This window comes from Eleutherodactylus coqui, chromosome 11 (genome assembly GCF_035609145.1).
Source record: "Eleutherodactylus coqui strain aEleCoq1 chromosome 11, aEleCoq1.hap1, whole genome shotgun sequence".
Lineage (NCBI taxonomy): Eukaryota > Metazoa > Chordata > Amphibia > Anura > Eleutherodactylidae > Eleutherodactylus > Eleutherodactylus coqui.
The window spans coordinates 114,379,926-114,401,633 of record NC_089847.1 but is presented as its reverse complement, the minus strand read 5'-3'; the positions used below and the strand labels follow the sequence as shown (position 1 = coordinate 114,401,633).

The 21,708-nt window shown below is 45.0% G+C and overlaps 1 protein-coding gene across 1 annotated transcript; it reads left to right on the top strand.

Annotated features, from left to right (window-relative positions):
• The first annotated feature begins 1,587 nt into the window (after positions 1-1,587).
• LOC136582339 (NADH-cytochrome b5 reductase 2) lies at positions 1,588-21,239 on the top strand. The gene is made up of 9 exons (XM_066583283.1): positions 1,588-1,660; positions 6,718-6,864; positions 7,847-7,919; positions 9,581-9,687; positions 11,427-11,556; positions 12,411-12,494; positions 15,528-15,613; positions 17,321-17,420; positions 19,829-21,239. The coding sequence occupies exons 1-9, from the start codon at positions 1,658-1,660 to the stop codon at positions 19,999-20,001; spliced, it is 903 nt and encodes a 300-aa protein (XP_066439380.1). The 5' UTR covers positions 1,588-1,657; the 3' UTR covers positions 20,002-21,239.
• Positions 21,240-21,708: the final 469 nt, after the last annotated feature.

Sequence of the window (21,708 nt, the reverse complement as noted above, 5' to 3'; positions counted from 1 at the left end):
ATTGTGTTCATCAGGCATGACCGCTACGGAGGAGGCAATTTATGGCACCAGACGCTGGGAAACCACAAATTGTCTGTTACTTTGTGTTCTGGTAGTAAATAGAGACCGCTCAAACTGAAAGGACCCAAACCGCGGAACAGACGGAAATATAATCCAGTCTCAACCATCTATTGCACAAGTTTTTTGTAACTACTTAAATTTATGGTGCAACCCAAATTGGCCATACTGAGAGAAGGCCTTAGACTTCATTTGACGCTAGAAGGTCAATCTCTCCCAGTCTCTCCAACAGTTGGCCTCTAGGGGTGCAAACGGTTTCAGCAACTTGGATCAATTGCAAAACATAAACTACTTCTCCTGATGGCACTTTACTTGTTGGGGGCGCATGGTGCAGTGGTCTCACTGGGACATGATGGCCATACTTGGCATTGATCGATAGCTTACTTTGCCCCAAAGTGTCTCCGACTCCTTGTGGTCATAGTCTTGAAGTCTTTCAGCTCTCCCTTTGTCTGAAGCCCATACTCAGTCACTGTGTCAGTCCGATCCTCCCTTCTACCAGATATTCTTGAGTGATTGATATACACCGTAAGGGTGTAAGGGTGTACACCAACTATGGTTCTGGCTCTACTGCGCCACCGTCATAACATGCCATCACTTGTTATAAGCTTGGCTCTGATGTTATATTTATGTATGTACTGAGCTTGGTTCTGGTGTTGTATTTATGTTATGAGTATGGTTTTGGTCTTTTATTTATTTACTGATCTTGGTTCTGGTGCTATATGTATGTACTGAGCTTGGTTCTGGTGCTGTATTTATGAACGAAACTTGGTTCTAGTGCTGTATTTATGTACTGATCTTGGTTCTGGTGCTGTATTTATGTACTGAGTTTGGTTCTGGTGTTGTATTTATGTTATGAGTTTCGTTTTGGTGTTGTATTTATTTACTGAGCTTGGTTCTGGTGCTGTATTTATATTACAAGCTCGGTTCTGATTTACCTGCTGAGCTGTTCTGGTGTGGGTATGCTGTTGTCTTGCTGCTTTCTGCAGAATCAGGATACACACAGACTACTTATTGGTGCAATATGTATACCGTAGTTTTCTCTTACGATCAGGGTGGGAGGGGAGCGCAAAAAAATGTCAGCACAGGCTGCCGTCTACTTTAATGCTGGCACTGACTACACGTTCCTGCAGTTGTAGGTGACAGGTTGCCCATGTATGCTCACTTACGTAATACTGATAAGAAATCAGAACTTCAACCCCGAGCATGTGAAGAAGGAAAGTCTCCATGCAGCCCCTGCTTTATGCTGAACCGTGAACCAATAGGGAGAGTAGAACTATAAATCCCAGCAGACATTGTTGAAAGGCTTCCTTTTGTAGCTGCAACATAATACCCACACCATGGCAGAGAGCCTGTGGAACTACTAGTGCCAGCAGGCTTTGTATTCGTTTTCAATCACATGGCTGCAGTATGGGTGCATTTTTCAGTTCAATATTGTGGAACTACAAGTCTCAGCATGTCAAAATCTGCGTTATTCTTAGAGCTTTAGCTCCAACCCCCCGCCTGTAGTCGCAGGGACCCATGCCCCAGTGCAGGAGGTGCTTCCATGGGAGGGAGGCGTCTATAAGCAGAACCTGTCTGCAGAAGGAGCAGAGCTCGGATCATGGTGAGTTCTCCTCTATTTTGCACTGATTTGCATTGCCTTGTTGCACACGACTGCGGTGCATTTAGTAATGCAACCTTTATGTGTAGTGTATTGCAGAGCTGAGTTTGTCAGGTGTAGTTGAGACGAGTTTGACATTTGGTACAATGCCATTGTGGTGTTTTATTTGTGGGTTCGCAATGTATAGGACTGTAGAATGGTTTGGTTAGGACCACCCAGGGACCCTGTTACATGATATAGCAATGACTGGAGCACCGATCACATTGCACGTACATCTCTTTTGCATGCTGACTGTGACTTTAAATCCCATCACAACCTCAGCTCTGCTACATCTGTGCAGACAGGTACCAAGTAGAACCCCCTGCATTGTGCTATGCCCATTCATTGCTTGCTCTAGAGGGAGGGCTCTGATGAGCCTCCATTGGCTCTGGCATGGTTATAAGGTGCTGTCAGGCCATGGGAGGGACAGTAGCTGCACAATGCCTGTAGGAGGGCGGTAAAGCACTCTGTAAAATCCCATTATGAAGCCTCACCCCGTATATTAGTATATGATTATAGTGTTTGCACATGTGAAGCTGCAGATTAGACGGATTACTTTACAGAAAAGTCCTCTTAGAGAATTGAGACTAGTTGGGAGCAAAGAATGTAATGGCGGTATAACGGGGATTAATCGCGCAGGAAGGTGATATTACCCGGGAATGGAAGTCTATGGGAGTGCGCAAATACACACATCGTACGCACAAAACCGCACACGTAACTGCACGATTTTGCTGTGTTAATTATTAATTAGGCTGCTGAGCCGGTTCAAAACTGGCGTGGGTGCGTCCCGTGCCAAAGCGAACGGGCCAGGCAGCACAAAAAAGTACAGTAAGTAGTGCAGATTCGCTCAGGCGAACATGTGCTAGGGCTCCATTCACAGCGCAATCACGTCTTCCTCTCGCGAATGTGTATACGCATACGCTCATGTGCAGGAGCCCTTACACGGATGCATTTGCGCACGTAGTATATACTGAAGAGAACCCGTTGATTTCAGTGGGATCATTCACAAGCACGTATTTTGCGTGCGCATGTCCAGCTTTTTAGGACATATGGAACTAATTACACTAATTGGCCATTTCAATGGCTGTGACCGCGGTCGTGTTTTTGTAATGCATGCACAAATGCGCACGATTATGCAAAAAATACAGTTCGAAACGCAGAGCGGCATGCAAAAATGAAACACCTGATGCGCAAATACGCAGCGTAAATGAGCATACGCCCGTGTGAATTCAGTCTAAGCGCTCCTTCACACGGGCGTATTTGCATGTGTAAAATGATTGCACGCGATATGTAGCGAATAGAGTCCCGTGATTTCACTGGGTTCATTCACATTTCCGTATTTTGTACGTTCATTTCGGTCGCGGCAAAAAAAAAAAAAAGGGCATGACCTATTTTTTTACATAGTTGCGCAGCAAAGGTCCCCATTGAAGTCAATGAGGGAGCACAAATGCGCGCACGATACGTAAAGAGATGCGTAATACACTGCGTAATTCCGCTGGAAAAAGAAAACATCTGGAATTCAGTAGCCATTTCAATCGGTCTTTGTTTACCTGCGCAAATCAACATGCCGTGCGGGCGGAAAAAGTACGGAAGAAACACTGATACGCATGCAAAAAAACCATTCGTTCTGCAAAAATGTAGCGCTGAGGAGCGCGCAAATCCAGATCCATTCGTGTGAGTGTGGCTTCACACAGGTGAGAAAATCGTGCAACATTTTTGCATTGCGAGACGCACAAATCTCACGCGAATATGAACCCCGTTCTTTTGAATAGGATCATATACATGAGTGATGCTTTCCCAAACCGCACTGCGATGCGGGAAACAAATCGCGGCATGTTCTATCTTTGTGCGCGCTCTCACATCGCAGCTGCCGGTGGCAGCATCGTACTGGTGCTAGGCGCACGTGATGCGAGGTCTCGCATTAAAAACAATGGGAGAAACTTGTCAAACCTTCACTGTGATTGACAGCCGCGGCGGGGGATCGCAACTTTTCGGAAGTGAAGTGAGGTGATTTTAACATAAAAACGCCTCGCATTTGCGGGGAATTCACATGTTGGCGAGCGCGATATGGGGCCGTGACTCACGACTCGACGTGCTCACCGGTGTTAAGTTAGCCTGAAGACTCCCTTCATAAATGAACGCGCCGCGGCTTTAGAATCTGCAGAGGATTTAAAGTGCGATACAGATTTTGCACGGAAATACTCTGCTCCTTGTGAATGATGGACGCCATTTTTTCCCCCGGATACGTTGGAGAACCAAAGCGAATGATAAAGATTATAATTGATGTCTACAGATTATAATTGATGTCTACGGCGCTACTATGAAGAATTTAGTAGCATGTGTGATGATAATTGCCGTCGCAATAACCTGATCCTGCAATCTTCGAAAAAAAAATTAGGCGCAAAAATATTTTTTCTAAGGACAGTAAAAAAAAAAAAGAGACCTATTTGGCTGCCTTCACAATTGCGTGAGATTTGTGCGTTGCGAGCTGCACAAATGTGAACCCCATGGGGTCATACACTTGAGTGATGTTTTGCTGCATGGCACCATGATGCGAGGCTATGCAGGAAACAAATCGCAGCATGGCTGTCTTCCTACGTGACCTCGCAGCGCCCATTGTTTTCAATAGGCCTGGCAGCAGCATCAATGCTATGCGAGGTCTCCAATTGAAAACAACTCCTATTGAGCAGAACGGCTCATGAAACATAAGTACTGTACCAGAAAAAAGCTCCTAAAATAAACGCAGCATCAGGACCAAGATTATAACATAAACTCTGTGCCAAGCTTAGTACATAGAAACAATACCAGACCCAGGCTTGGTACATAGATACCAGAATCAGGCTCATAACATAAATACAGGACCAGAACCAAGTTCATGACAAAAATGCGGCGCCAGAAACAAACTTAGTAAATAAATACAGTGACAAACTAAGCAATTGTGTTATGAAGGTGCTGTTGTGATGACAGTGATGCCTTCGAACATCTGAGGGGAATAGAGAACCAGTGTTCAACATTTTTATAAATGATCTGGAGGAGGGAATTGAGGGGAAATTGATCAAATTTGCTGATGACACAAAGCTAACACTAGCTAACACTAGGGAAGAGAGAGAGTATTCAAAAAGATCGAGAAAAGCTTGAACAGTGGGCAGCGACTAACAGAATGGTATTTATCAAGAAGAAATGCAAAGTCCTACATCTGGGCAAGAAAAATGAAAAAAAGCACATACAGAATGGGAGGAATTGGGCTAAGCAGCAGCACATGTAAAAAGACTTGGGTATACTAATAGATCATAGACTGAACATGAGTCAACAATGTGATGCAGCAGCCAAAAAGGCAAACACAATTCTGGGATGTATTAAGAGAAGCATAGAGTCTAGATCACGTGTGGTAATTATCCCCCCTCCCCCACCCTGTGCAGGCTCACCTATCTTCTCCTCCCCGCTCATTCTGTAGAATGGAAGGGGGTGGGGCGGAGCTAAGTGCCGTCCTGTCCCTCCTTCGTCCATTGATGGCTATGGACAAGGGCCAGGATGTGGATGGAGCTAAGCTAGCACCCTCTCCCCGCCCCTTATCCATATCCATCAATGGGAGGGGGTGGTATGGTGCTTAGCTCCGCCCTGCCCCCTCCCATTGCAAAGAACGAGAGGTGAGCCTGCGATGGGGAGGGAGGGAAAATGGGCTATGGCATGGTGAACTCGGTGCATATGCACTGGACCCTATGGCGTGTGAACGGGCGCACAAACGTTATATTTCAAGCTTCTACATCCCAGATGGAAGCGTATATTGGCCGGACATTAAAACGCCAACTGATATGCGCTAGTGTGAAAGAAGCCTAAGTCAGACCTCATCTGGAATACTGTGTCCAGTTCTGGGCACCCCACTTTAAAAAAGACAAACTGGAGCAAGTTCAGAGAAGAGTTACCAAGATGGTGAGCGGTCTGCAAATCATGTCCTATGAGGAACGGTTAAAGGATCTGGGAATGTTTAGCTTACATAAAAGATGGCTGAGAGGAGACTTAATAGCGGTCTACACATATCAGAAGGGTGGTCACAGTGCAGAGGGATCAGCCCTATTCTCATCTGTACAAGGAAAGACTAGAAGCAATGGGATGAAACTGAAAGGGAGGAGACACAGATTAGATATTAGACAGTGAGGGTGATCAATGAGTGGAACAGGTTACCACGGGAGGTGGTGAGTTCTCCTTCAATGGAAGTGTTCAAACAAAGGCTGGACAAATATCTGCCTGGGATGATTTAGTGATCCTGCACTGAGCAGGGGGTCGGACCTGATGACCCTGGAGGTCCCTTCCAACTCTACCATTCTATGATTCTGTAACCAAGAGAAGGATCATTCATGTAGCTTCACAAGATACTGCTGCATGAAAGAAGAAGATTATCTGGCCAGGCAGAGCTCAGCAGCATGATTATCCCCAGCTTATATCCATCTGGTGCCCCCTAGTGACTTATGTCCTGTACAACCTCATGAATTGCACGTAGTTAAAGCCAGCCATGTCTGGGGCGTTCGCCAATCCTGTGCGAGGAACTGCAACATAGCTCTGTTTAACCAAAGGCTTTCGTTCACCTCCCAGCAAGTGCCCAGGAGCGCTGCTGTGAAGGGGCTGCAGTACCTAAAGTGGTTTTCCGGGACTTGGATATTAATTGCTTGTTCTTAGGATAAGCTATCAGATCAGATCAGTGGGGGGCCGTGTATAGAGCTGTTCAAGGTAACTGACTGGTGGGGTGATGGGAGCCGGGCCCTATTGATGATGGGTGAAGGGCCAAGCAGTCGTACAACCACCAATCAGAAGGTGATGCTGTATCCTAATGGTATGCCATCACTTCCCAAGAAAGGAAAACCCTCTATAAAGGGGAACTCCATTAAAATATACTATATACTTGTACAACCCATCTAGTCTAAATGTTGGATCTGCAGGGTTCTGACCACGGGGACCCTCTTCATCAGGATGACTGTAATGGGGATTCCATCTTCTCAGCACATAACATGCCTCTTGTTTTCCAGGAGACCAACGTGATGCTAGCGCTGGCAGTCGTTGGCGTGACCGTCTTACTAATCCTCATTAAATCAATGGGTTCCCAGCGGAAGAAAGGTCCCGTCACTCTTCTAGATCCCAACACAAAGTATCCGCTGCCTCTTATTGACAAACAGGTAATTTTACGTCCCGGCTTTCTGGCAAGAATGTGAATTACTTAATGCGTAAATACCCAGGAATTGTCATGTTTTCCTTTCTTAACCCTTTAAAGGTCAAGTCTGACAGCGGCATTTCAATGTCCCGATTGGAGTTTGGTGGTTCTGAACAGCCCCTCACAATGAGATCAGGGGGTACTATTTGGTTGCCTTAGTAGCCAAGGACCTATTGAAGGCTCCAAGGGCTGCCATTGCAGATTGCCTATCCAGTCATGCCTGTGGTGTGGCTTGATTGCTTGTTAGATCGCGGTATAATGTAATACTATGGCATTATATCATACTGCAGGAGCGATCAAACTCAAGTTTTTGTCCCCTATGGGGGCTAAAAAAATGTTAAAATCAGTTTAAAATTTTTTTATTAATTATTAAGAAAAATAATGGGTAATAAAGTGAGAAAAAAAAACATTTCCGATATTTGTAATAAAAAGAAATATAAATAAAGAAAACCGGAAAAAACATATTTGGTATAACTGCAGCCATAACAGTCCTATCCTAGTAAAGCTTTGTCAGAATTGAGTTTTTTAGAAAAAAGAAAAAAGCAATGTCCTTGAAGGGGTTTTGTCATAAAAACAAAAAATTCTATACTCCCCTATTCCCCCCCCCCCTTCTTTTCCTGTGAGACTCCTTACATCATCTTCTCCTCACTGATCTTCTCCTGTCTCTTGCAGTCCTGGGGCAGCTCACTGCAAGCCTGGTGGCTTGTTATGAAGCCTGCATTCCTCGCATTCTTCTTCCTGCAGGTCGTTGAAGGTCACGTCCCTGTGATGTAGGGTTCACTGGCTAGGAAGGAATGCTGATCTATTGCAGAGACTGCAGGCATGCGCATCACGTAGCAAAAATGCTGCGGAATTGTCTGTTTCTGGCAGACGCAACACGGATACGTTTTTTTTTTCTCTACCTAGCCTTAGTAAGTATCATTATCATAAATTTTTTGTTTTTTAAGGAAATCAGCCATGACACGAAGCGATTCCGATTTGGCCTGCCTTCATCAGAGCACATTTTGGGACTTCCTATAGGTAAGACTTATGATAAATATCACTATAAGGATTTGCATGCAGAAACTAATCTGCAGCGTGAATCGAGCTGTGGTGCCAGTTTTACATTTTCAGCACGTCAATCTAGGCTACTAATCATCTTCATGAGAAATCTGCATGTAATGCACGTGGGTTTGGCCTGGATAGGATGCAGATTTGCTGCTGTGGAAACTACATCTCTGTAGACGCACACTAAATTAAATGGCGCAATGCTTATCCACTGAGAAAAGGAAATTTTGGGCATGTTGAAATTACTAATCCTCGTCTGATCCTGAAGACTGTGGAGGTCTGGTCAAGTTGTCCTCCTTAAAACTAGATTGATATCTTAGCTGATCCCTCCCGAAAACGGCTGGTTAAGCTAACAATTCATATACACTGTGATGCTGAAAGTCGCGGGATAGCGGTATGGAAATTGGTCATGAAGTGGCGGCTCAGGTGACAGCTCGGGAACTCCCACACCGGTATAAGATAAGTTGGGAGGGGTTATCTAGTGAGTGTGGTTGAACACTGTTCAACATACTCATGGCAAGGCGATGTGAATTAGAATTTGAACGTGGCATGATAGTGGGCGCCTGACGGATGGGACATTACAATTCCAAAGTTGTGTGGGCATTTAACATTCCTCGAATCACAGTGTCACATGTATACTATGAATGTGACAATGTGTGTACCTGGGCTAGTGAGGTTGCTAACTGGATCCTAGAGAACTGGTAACAAGTGGCGTGGTCCGATGAGTCATGGTACCAATTGTTTCGAGCTGATGGTAGGGTTTGTGCGTTGCACAGACCCCATGAACCATGGACCCCAATTGTCAGCAAGGCACTATGTAGGCTGTGGGTGGTTCCATACTGGTGTGGGGTGTGTTCTCATAGCATGGGTTGGGTCTACCATTCAACCTAAACATGTCATTGACCAGTGTCTACTGCGTTTCACTGCTTGCTAACCATTTGCAGTCCTTCCTGGACTTCTTGTACCACTACAAAGATGGGATATTCCAGCAGGATAATGCATCGTGCCATCGCGTCCAAGTTGGAGGGGCATTCTGATGAGTTCCTATGAATTGTATGGCCTGTACATTCCCACACATGAGCCCAATCCAGCATTTGTGAGCTTTGGTAGGGAGGTCCATTCACACCCGAGATCCTTCATCTACAAATACCTCCAGACGTCTTCTGTCCACTTGTGGGATCGATGCCACATAGAGTTGTGGCACTTCATTGGGCTAAATAGTATGTTAGGCTGAAAAATGACAAATGTCCATCTAGTTCAGCCTTTTACACCCCAATGTTGATCCAGAGCTAGAGGGAATCCTACACAATATAGTTCCTGTCCTATGGGTTATTGGCATTTTAGTGTAAGGTTGGCTTAAATTTCTCCTTTACTAAGCATTAAAAGATTGTATAGGATTAGGAGAAACATGGTTTCTGCTTTCTTCCAGAAATAGTGCTACACCTGTTCACAGGTTGTATGTGGTATTACAGTTCCCCATTCACTTCAATAGAGCTGATCTGTAATACCAGAAACAACCTACACACAGGTGTGGCGCTGTTTCTGGAACAGAGCAACTGTGCTTTTCTAATCCTGTACAGCCCATTTAACCGTATCAGATTTGTGACCAGACACCCTATATTCTGTCTCCATAGGGCAACATGTTTATCTCACTGCAAAAGTTAACGGCAGCCTGGTGATTCGGGCGTACACCCCGGTGTCCAGTGATGAAGTAAAAGGTCATGTTGACCTTGTTGTAAAGGTAAAGTATTGTCCTGCAGTGTGAAGCTTGTTATAAGGAGTAGAGAGGAACATTACAAAAACTCACAGGAGGCGCCTACAGATTCCCTATTGTCCTAGTCTGAATTTAGGACCAACCCACTTAAGTCCAATCACTTCCAGAGCTGCATTCACAGTTCTGCTGATTTCTTATTAGCTCTCATACCCCCTGCTGTTTCACTCTCTGCACGATATATGTTCTGTGGATTGTGAAAGATGTATTATTTCCCCCTGGGAAGTAGTCTCATATGGTAAGGGTGGCTTAACATGGGACAACTATCGTCCAAGTAATCACTCGATAGAGCGGATGTAAGCGACTGTTGTTCCATGTAAACATGACCACCAAACAGGTGACATGTGAGAAGTTGTTCACTAGTCTCTTCATTTCAGCTGACCTAAAAATAGTCACTGGTTGATTAATTATTATTTGGTGTAAACAGGCAGTTGTTTGTTTTCCAACAATTTTGCAGGGAGGCGTGCGCTTGTTCAGCATGCACCTCCCACCCAACATTGGTTGGGTCCAGACTTTTTTTTGAGCACTTTGCCCTCCCACTTAATGCTCATTGGTTCTTGAAAACCCATAAATACATTCAAATGATCCCCAACTGAATAGTCCCTGCTGATCTACTAAAGAACTCTCAGTGCTACGGTCTCTGGCTTGTTTTGGTCTTTAAAGATACACCCATTGTTGCGGTCTCTCAGTGGTTTGGCCTTTAATGGAACATATGCAGTAGTAAGTATTCACTCGAAGACAGGTCGCATGTATTTATGTATGTTCAGTGGACTCAGAAACCTATGACTGTTTGTCAAAATTCAAATACACCCCTGCAAAAGAGCCTCATGAACCCTAACTAGTCGATGAATGATATTTCGGCCCGTGTAAGTGCTCCCCATGATTCATTCAGCGATCGCAAATTGAACAATTGCTCTGTGTAAAAGCACACATACAAAAGTAATTTGTACACTTTAGTAACTTTTTGAGCAACTATACAGGCAATGGATCACAAACTGAACATGAGTCAACAGTGTGATACAACAGCAAAATTGGCAAACACAATTCTGGGATGTATTAAGAGAAGCATAGAGTCTAGATCATGTAAGGTCATTATCCCCCTCTACTCTTCCTTAGTCAGACCTCATCTGGAATACTGGGTCCAGTTCTGGGCACCCCACTTTAAAAAAGACATAGACAAACTGGAGCAAGTTCAGAGAAGAGTTACTAAGATGGTGAGCGGTCTGCAAATCATGTCCTAGGAGGAACGGTTAAAGGATCTGGGAATGTTTAGCTTGCAGAAAAGAAGGCTGAGAGGAGACTTAATAGCTGTCTACAAATATCTGAAGGGCTGTCACAGTGCAGAGGGATCAGCCCTATTCTCATTTGTACAAGGAAAGACTAGAAGCGATGGGATGAAAATGAAAGGCAGGAGACACAGATAAGATATTAGACAGTGAGGGGGATCAATGAGTGGAACAGATTAGCACGGGAGGTGGTGAGTTCTCCTGTAATAGAAGTGTTCAAACAGAAGCGGGATGATTCGGTGACCCTGCACTGAGCAGGGGGTTGGATCCGATGTCCCTGGAGGTCCCTTCCAACTCTACCATGCTGCGATTGTGCAATATAAGGCCACTCTAAACACTTCATTTTATATGATCTTGGCTAAAATGAACGGTGGGGAGGGTGACTTAATAAAGCTATTAAACGTCTGTCATTCTGCTACACAGGTTTACTACAAAAATGTGAATCCTAAATTCCCTGAAGGAGGAAAAATGTCCCAGTATTTGGATAGCTTGAAGATTGGGGACGCTATTGATTTCCGGGGCCCTAATGGCCTTCTGGTCTACAAAGGAAAGGGTAGGTTAACTGGTCTGATATTAATGCGTGACGCCAGTGATGAGTGTTCAGTCATCCTATCCAAGAAGAAGTTGAGAGGCGGCTCGGATATCTCCATAACTTGTACAGACCTTAGTGGAGACGGCCACATATATACACAGCTACCTCACCTATATCGTACGTGGCTGTGATAGGGGCTAAGATGAGGGTGAGGTCTTGGAGGTGGGATGGGGCCTCCATTAATATTAACTGCTTCAAGATCTGAGATCTTTCATTTTTTATACTTTTTTTTTTTGTTCCCTGCCCTCTAAGGCTTCATGCCCACTAGAAAAATACAATCCGCGCAGAATCTGCCGCAGATTCCGCACGGACTTGCTTTAAATGGGTTTTTTTTTGCATGCAGATATCCGCACACATTGCTATCAATGTGATAGCAATGTTGCCGATCCGCGCGGAATCCGTGGCAGAATGGAGCATGCCGTGTTTTTTCTCCCGCGTGTGAAAAACGCAATTCTTTTAAAATGCCACCCGCTATCAACTGTCAGCTCCCAAACTGGCTCCATACACTCTTTATGATCACATGACTTATAGGTATGTGATGCAGTCAGGAAGCAGTTAATCCAGCTGCGGGAAGGAGTCTTTTCAGATAAAGTATTATAGATAATCACGCATCATATAGCAGAGCGATTTTCAATATTTTCTCTACATTAGTGGAGCTTTAATGTGAAGTTACAATTTACTAAGAGATTAACGTCCTGCATTTCACTGCCACAGTACTACTACTCCCAGCATGGCTTTCCTATTCCTCTTGATATAAATGACCATGGATCGGTGCGCAGCTCCTTCATTTTCTCCTTTTTCTGGTTCTCTTTCAGGTAAATTTGCCATCAGACCAGATAAAAAGTCTGAGCCTCAGACGAAGACCACAAAGCATCTTGGGATGCTCGCAGGGGGGACTGGTAAGTGCAGACCACCCTATGTAATGGTGTGTGTATGAGGAGCATGACATGATACTTTTTTTTCCTGCAAGTTGGTATGATTACTCCGATACCAAAATTATTACTTTTTTTCCAGGTTTTTCCACTTTTGCGCAATAAAAACCTTTTTTTTGGAAATGATTTTCTTCTAATTGTTGCATTTAGAGTTCCATAACGTTCTTATTTTTCCATGGACGGAGCTCTGGGAGGCCTTTTTTTTTGCTTGACTGGCTGTAGTCTTTACTTGTACCATTTTGGGGTACATACGGCTTTTTTGATCATTTTACTTGCATTTTTTTTGGAGGCAAAATGAACAAAGTAAGCATTTTGCCTGTTAGGGTGACTACCCACTAGCGTTTTTTTTCCCGCTGCGAATTTGCTGCGTTTTTTTTTTTCCAATTGTCCATGGGACTTTCTAATGTTAAAAACGCAAAGTCCCATAGGCATCTGGAAAAAAAAACCGCAGTGAATTCGCAGTGGAAAAAAACGCTAGTGGGTAGTCACCCTTTGGGTTATTCGTTTTTACAGTTTTTGCGGAACAGGATAAGTAGTGTGTTTAAATAATTGTACAGGTCGTTACGGATATGATGATACCAAATATGTGAGTTGATAAAAAAAAAATTAACGTATGTATATATATATACACACACACAAATGGGAAAGTGTGCAAAAAAAATTTACATGTGTTTTTTTTTGTTTGTTTGTTTTTTTTAAACAATTTTTTTATTTTTTTATTTTTTTTTTCTGTCACTGTGGGGAACATGAACCCTAAAAGCTCTGGTCACTATGATAATGTATTGCAATACTTCTATAGTGCAATGCAGTTTTGCTCACCTTGATCACAGACGATGACAAGCCGGACAGCAGTGTATGGCGTCCAGTTGCTCTCTATGTGAACACTTTCATGCTGTGATGTACATTGACTACCATGTAAGTGGTAACAGTGGGGATCGGTGTTCTCATCGATCCTCGCTGTTGCAGCAGGAGGCTAGCTATCAGAGCTAGCCAGCTCTTGCTGCGGGGTGGTACGGCCTCAGAAGTAAGTGTACTAACTGTTGTGTTAAGTGCCCCCAGCCAGGACATTAACTTACATCCTGTGGCATTAAGGGGTTAAAGGGGACAAGTACTCTTCTTATACATCAAAGTGAAGAACAATAGGAAACAGAACTGCAAAAATCCTAATAAAGAGAGGTGTGGGGCGCCCCCTTACACTTTCTGCAGTCTGAGGACTGCTGACCATCTCCTACCGGCAAAACATCGCCATCGCTTCCATATTATAGAGGGTGATGGCACTGATGTGCGTTGGGACATGGTGGTCCTAGGTGCTCTCCTCTCCTGATGGGGTCTGTTGCCAGGAGGCCTTCAGAGCATTGATCGTTCCCCAATAGTGATGCCCATGGGTGTAACTATAGGGGGTGCAGGGGATGCGGTTGCACCCGGGCCCAGGAGTCTTAGGGGGCCCATAAGGCCTCTCTTCTCCATATAGGAAGTCCAGTACTATGAATAAAGCATTATAGTTGGGGGCCCCGTACCAGGTTTTGCATTGGGGCCCAGGAGCTTCAAGTTACGCCTCTGGTGATGCCCCCCACCACAACACAGTGACTCTCATAGGACTTCTTGTATGAAGTAACTGCAGGGGAATTACATAATCCCGGTGGGCGATGAGACTCTTTGATGTTTGTAGAAGGCAGAGGTCCTGGCAGAGCAGCTTAGAGCGTTGTGCCACCCTGCAAGTAACCAGGTGAAATGAGGTATATAGTACCTTTAAGAAGGAGAAGCAGCTGTCATCGTGCCAATAGGCTGCATTGTAGCACGGGCAGCTACTACAACTGTCCGCACGTATCAAGCCGTCCTATGGTTTAGACACGGTTTTTAGGAACTGTATGGAACTTAGTTATTGTATGGCAGTATTATTTGCCACCCACATGGCAATAATATATGTGAACCACATGGTAGCAGTATGTGGGCGCTACATGGCAGTATTATGTGGGCACTGTGAGGTAATTGTTCATTGTATGGCAGTATTATTTGCCAACCACATGGCAATAGTATATGTGAACCACATGGCACTGCACGGCAGTATATGTAGATGCTTCATGGCAGTATTTTGTGAGCACTCTGTGGTGTTTGTTCAGTGTATGGCAGTATTATGTGCGCACCACGTGACAATATTATATGGCACCATATAGCAGTATTATGTTAACATTATATGGGCCCTATATATTGTGGAAATTCTGTGGTTCTTCAGTGTGTGATAGTGTTATATGGCAGTATTATGTGCACTCCACATGGCAGTACTGTGTGGGCCCTGTATGGCAATATTATGTAGACTCTATATGGCAACATTATATGTGCACAACATAGCAGCAATATGTGGGTACTGTATGGCAACATTATCTGGGCACTGTGTGCTCCTTGCTCAGCATATAGTCCTTATTATATGCACGCCATGTGGCAGTATTATATAGCACTTTATGGCGGTGTTATGTATGCCACATGGCAGTGATAATTGTGCCCTGCATGGCAGTTTATGTGAGCACTCTGTGCTGCTTCTTCAGTATATGGCAGTATTATGTGCACTCCATATGGCAGTACTATATGCATGCCACATGGCAGCAATTTGTGGGTACTGTATGGCAGTATTATGCATGGTCAAGATAGCAGTTCAACCGTATATGCATGCCACAAGGCAGTGATATGTGGGTAGTGTATGGCAGTATTATGTGTTGTCCACATAGCTGTACAATATATATGCCACCTAGCAGCAATATATGTGTACTCTATGGCAGTATTATGTGAGCACTAATATGTCAGTATTATATAAGCACTATATCGCAATATCATTTGGCTACTACATGGCAGTATTATGTCCACACAGCTTTATTATATGCATGCCACATGGCAGAAATATATGGGTACTGTAAGGCAGTATTATGTAAGCACTATATAGCGGTATTATATTGGTACTATATGACAGCCTTATTTTGCAGTGAATCTTCCTGTTCTCCTCTTTAGGCATTACTCCAATGCTGCAGCTGATCCGTCACATCACTAGGGATCCACATGACGACACCAAATGTTACCTCATCTTCGCCAACCAGGTGACCGCGAACAAAAACTCCTCATTTCATCTATGCTTTATAAATGCCTTACACGTAATTCAGGCAGCAGGACGTTAAATGAGCAGATCCTAGTGTTCTCTGTTATCAGCCATCATTCTGTAGCATTACTACCAGGAAGTCCATAGAAGCGGGAAGAATTCTCTTCCATGTATGGGGTCTGTTTTGAAAGTGGAAAATATGTTGGTTGTTTTCAGTACTTTCTTGGCTTATGTACAATTTCCCAACCCCTCAGAAGTGATGCAGGAGGTCGGAACACTACTTCCCTTTGTCCACTCAGCAACGAACTCGTCCTCACTCCTGCCTCTTAGGCCTTATGTCCACGGGCATAATTAAATTGCGGATCACCCGTGTGGATGATCTGCAGTTCAATATGCCCATAAACAATCATTGGGCATCCGCAGATAATTAAATACCTGCGGATGTCATCTTTCCCAGCATGCAGATTGCACGCGCTAGGAAAAAAAAGCAGCATGCTCATATCTATGCGGATTCCCGCACGGATGGCTTCCATTGAAGCTTCGAATGGAAGCCATCTGATCCGCGGCACACCTGCAGCTGACACCGTAGACATGTCACGGATTTGGGGGAAAGCAGGAGATTTGAAAAAAAAAAAGCACTGCGCATGCATGTGGCATGCTGGCCGACGCGCCCGCACACTCCGCAATGCAGAAGAAGAGAAAATCTGGGACGGAGAAGACCCGCACCGCATCCCGACAGGTGAGAAAATGTCCATGGCTGCGGGCGCTGGTGGATTCCGCTGCAGGTCTCTGCACTTTGAATCTGCGCAAGCGCGTGCCCGTGGACGGGAGGCCTAAAGCCTTCTGTCCATGGGCTATATTCTATTGCGTTATCCGCGGCGATAGTCTGCATGCGGGTAACGCAATAAACGCTTTCCATAGAATAACTATGGAAAGCACAGCCCGATGTACACGAGTGGAAAATCAACACAATTTTCCGTTCGCGTATAAAAATTGCGGCGTGCCGCTATTTGCCTATCACTAATGATAGGTTCATCGCGGAAAATCCCAGCGACATTAGCGTTATCCCGCGGCGGAGATCTGTTGCGAGAAAACGCCCGTGGACAGCCAGCCTTACTTGCTCAACTTCTTCACTCAACTATAACTCTCCTACAGACACCTTCCTCTGCATCACCTGCACACAAATCCAACACACAGATTGATACATTTTCCAGACAACACTAGACCTGACCAGACATTAACCCTTTCATGCCTGCAGACTCCAATACACAGAACTCTGATGCATTCCACATTTAAGACAGTAATACAAGACAAACATAAAACATGTATTCTGAGGTGGTGGAGGGGACCCCAAACTCTGGGCCACTATTTTCACTGGGGTCACTATTACTATACTGTCACTGGGGTCACTATTGCTATACAGTCGGCCCTGTGAAGGCACCCATAAGACTGAAGTGGCCCTCAGTGAAAATGAGTTTGACACTCATGGTCTAAATCACTGCATACTGTGACAGGATCCCACCCACTCATCCGTACAACGAGACCTCCTTGTATTACATATCGCAGGATCAAGTGGATTACTTGCCAGTACAGTAGATGGTACCAGTTTTTGTGGGGGGTGAGGGCGCCATGCTGTGGAGGAGGGTTGGCATCGCTCCCACATTGTGTGTCTCTAGTTTTGATTAACATTATCATTCTTGATCTTCAGACTGAAGATGACATTTTACTTCGATCAGAACTGGAAGATGTTGTCAAAAGTCACCCTGACCAATTCAAGGTTTTCTACACTCTGGACCGTCCGCCTCAAGGTAATTCAGACCATTTTACGGCCCTGCATTCCTAAGGCCAGCTGCACACGGCCGTGATGGGCTCCACTGCGGAATTCCGCGGCGGAGCCCGTCACGGCGCCCCCCAGGAGACCCCAAACTTACCCGCGGATCCGGCATACTCGCTCCAGCATTACGCTTCCCCGCCCACCACCGCCGCGTCATGTGGCACGCCGGCCATGTCACATGACACGCCCACCGTGTCACATGATGCGGCGGCCGTGTCATATGACGCGGCGGCGGTGGGCTGGGAAGCGGTTTCACGCTATCTTCCGCTGTGCTACAGCGGAAGATAGTGTGAACGGACGGCTTCCATTGACTGCAATGGAAGCCGTCCGCGCGTACACCCGCGGGTGAGGATGGGTGAATTCACAGAGCGGAATTCCGCTGTGGAATTCCGCACCGTGAGCCCTGAGCTATTAGGTTCGATAGAACCTAATAGCTTCGGGCAACGCAGCGGATTTCCGCCACGAATTACGCGGCGGAAATCCGTTCGTGGGAAGGAGGCCTAAAGCCACATTTTTCCACCCACATGGCGGTGAGAGGGCTTCTTCCTTGCGGGACAACTTGTATTTTTTTATGGTATCATTTTGGGGTGTATATAATGTATTGTATAACTTTTAATAATTTTTTGGGGAGGGTGGAATTCGGGAAAAAAAATTCCACCATAATTTTTTGGGATGACATTTTTACGTCGCTCAGCATGCAGAATAAATAATCTGATAACGTTACTCTCTGGATTTGCGTGATTCCGGCGACACCAAGTTTATACCGTTTTTTTTTTCTCTTTTGCTGTTTTTGTACACCACAACTCTAAAAAATGTGATTTTTGTGTCGCCGCAATCCAAAAGCCATAACATTTTTATTTTTCCATGGACGGAGCTCCATGAGGGCTCGTTTAGGTGGAATGCGCTCTAGTCTTCATTGATTCCATTTTTGAGAACATCTAACATTTTGATAATTTATTTGGTGGGACAAATTGTACCTTTTTAGGGACCGTTCAGACAAGACAGAATGACACCGCAGGACGACGCCAAACCTACAGCTGTGGAATTCCACCCCAAAATCCGCAGGACTAACTGGATTTTGATGTAGAATTGCCGTCAGGTTTTAATTCTGCATCAAAATGTTCAGGTAGCCTCCGGATTTTGGTGCACAATTTACCACGGTTCGTGGTGCGTCATGCGGCCTATGAAATTCCTGCGTAAAAAGGTCCCTTTTAGGGCTTATTCGGACGAGCGTATATCGGACAAGTTTTCACGTCCAGCCCATATACGCTGTCCCTCTCTGCAGGCGGGGGAGGCTGGCCTGGCTGGGAGCAGTGCACTCCCTCTCCGCCTCTCACCACTGTTTGCAATTGAGGGTGGGGCAGAGCTAAGTCCCACCCCCGCCCCTTCCCATTGCAAATAGTGGCAAGGGAGCGGAGAGGGGGCGGGAGCTCAGTGCCCTGCTCCAGTCCCATTCCGCCCTCTCCCCCTGCAGAGGGGCAGCGTATATCGGCCAGGCGTGAAAACCCAGCTAATATACGCACGTCTCAATAAGCCCTTAAAGGGGTTGTCCCGCGAAAGCAAGTGGGGGTATACACTTCTGTATGGCCATATTAATGCACTTTGTAATATACATCGTGCATTAAATATGAGCCATACAGAAGTTATTCACTTACCTGTTCCGTTGCTAGCGTCCCCGTCTCCATGGTGCCATCTAATTTCAGCGTCTAATCTCCCGATTAGACGCGCTTGCGCAGTCCGGTCTTCTCCCTTCTGAATGGGGCCGCTCGTGCTGGAGAACTGCTCCTCGTAGCTCCGCCCCGTGTGCCGATTCCAGCCAATCAGGAGGCTGGAATCGGCAATGGACCGCACAGAAGACCTGCGGTCCACCGTGGGTGAAGATCCCGGCGGCCATCTTCGCAAGGTAAGAAGTCACCGGAGCGCGGGGATTCGGGTAAGTACTATCCGTTTGTTTTTTTTAACCCCTGCATCGGGTTTGTCTCGCGCCGAACGGGGGGGCTATAAAAAAAAAACCGTTTCGGCGCGGGACAACCCCTTTAATGGTACCATTTGTATTTCACATGACTTTTTGATTGATTTGTGGTGTTTTTTGTAAGGTGAGATGTGCAAAATAATTAATTTTGCATTTGTTTTTTTTTTTTAATTTTCATGGCAGTCACCGTGCTAATTTTTTAATGTGGGTCATTACGAACGCAGTAATACTAAATTTGTGATTAACTTTTACATTTTTTTAGATGGTAAAGGGGGAAGGCTGGGGTTCTGACTCTATTTTTTAAATATTTTTCTCACTTTTATTATACTTTTATAAAAAACTTTTTATTCTTTTGTCGCACTAGGGGAGTTTAATTTCATTAGCTATGATCCTTTTTATATTTTATACAGGGTGGAAATATGGAACCGGCTTTGTCACCACTGACATGATTAAGAAGCACCTGCCTCCAACTGCAGATAACCCACTAATCCTCATGTGCGGCCCACCACCTATGATCCAGTTTGCGTGCCAGGACAACCTGACTAAGCTTGGCTATCCTGAGGACAGAAGATTTGCCTACTAAGACTGAGCGAAGGACAAATCTTCATAGGAATGTTTGGAAAGAACACGTGGAATCTGTGAAGAGCTACATGTCCACATATGGTCTACCTCCTCCTGGTCCACCAGTCTACTACGTAGCAGCACAGCCTTGCCACAGTTCCTATCAGACTGTTATATGAACTTCAGACACATCCTTGTGGTTCTCATCCTCCCATAAACGTTCAATCTGCTCAAAATATTTTCAAATCCTGTCATATATGAGCCCATCCAGTCTTGAAAATAAGGAAACATTCCATACAAGAAGACCCTCAACTAGAAATGCACCTTAGTGGTTGTACCACAATGGCCTCCTATTACCTATCCATAACATGGGTTCTTCAAATCCGATTGGTGGAGGAGGTCTCACCACTATAACCTCCACTCATCCTGAGATTGGGGGACTAGTGACCCTTTCTTCTCCTCACTGCACCCCCTGCAGTGACATGGAATTGAATAGAGTGGCAGTAGCCAAGCTCAGCAACACTCCATTCATATCAATGGGGCTGATGGAAATAGTAGAGTACAAGCGCTTAGCAATCTCCAGCAGTCCCATTGTAAATAATTGGAGTGGTACCAGGCATGCTCGACTGCCGTTCCAATCTCCTCATCACTGCAGGTCGGTACAGTGAGCAAGAGAGGGGGACATGGGTTCTCCGTTCTTGCGATCTGTGGAGTTGTCAGTGGTGAGACCTCCACCAACGAGACTTCTATCACCTATCTTGGCTAGGTAATAAAAGTCAACTGTGATACAATCCCTTTAAATACTCTTCTGCCATATCCTAGAGAAATCAGTAAGGGATGTTAGTGCATTTTCCAAAAATTTCAAAAGTAAAGTATAAAACCATAACTCCTACTGTGCCTTGACAGGCTTTGGAGACCACTAAATGCCAGTATGTGTTCATTTCCTGCATTCCTGAATCATCTTTTGGTGCTATATTTATTATGCAGCTGTACATGGGGTAGTTGTCAACCCCATCACTGTACCCAACAATTGTCTTTGCTTTTTGCATAGAGGCATCTGAAACTGTGATACGTCAGAGTACAGTCTATCAAGCTGTGAACTGTAGAAGAAGAACCAACTCAGGGTTAACATTTCCTTGTAAGATGTTTCAGGTTCTCCATACATTTTATAACTATACTTTGGAAACTATAACATTTGCTACAACTTTTATTGTGATGATGGCTCACTGTCATCAGAAATTAAAGTTTTATGCAGAAGTAGATGTGTATGGCAAAACTTGTTTTATGCATAAAGCAGACTGCATGTTACGGATCCATGGTGACGATCGCCGGATTAGTGCAACTATGACCAGTGTCAATAATATGACCATGAATGTTTTTGTAGAATGGTTCTAGGATCACGTGACTTCTGACTTTTTTAAGCTACTCTGGACATCAAAGCCTGGCAAAAAAAAGAATCGCTGCAAGTGTGAAGATAGCCTGAGCCTATTGGACAGATCTGGCCATAGGCAAAAGTGAACAAACACTATAGAGAGATTGCATAAAATTAGAAACAGCTCCACTCTTGCGTGAGGCCGGGTTCACATCTGTGTTGGGACACCCGGTTGGAGGTTGCATCGCAGAACCGGCACAAAATACTGGAAGAAAAAGCGCTGAATGCATCGCTGTTTCTTCTAGTAAAATGCCAGGCAGCTTGGTAGGAACCTAATAGACCCCATTATAGTTAATG

Bases quoted from the DNA above. Each gene is read 5' to 3' on its own strand.
- LOC136582339 (XM_066583283.1), top strand. The intron at 7,920-9,580 runs GTAAGACTTATG...CTGTCTCCATAG, and splicing joins CATTTTGGGACTTCCTATAG to GGCAACATGTTTATCTCACT. The intron at 17,421-19,828 runs GTAATTCAGACC...TATTTTATACAG, and splicing joins TCTGGACCGTCCGCCTCAAG to GGTGGAAATATGGAACCGGC.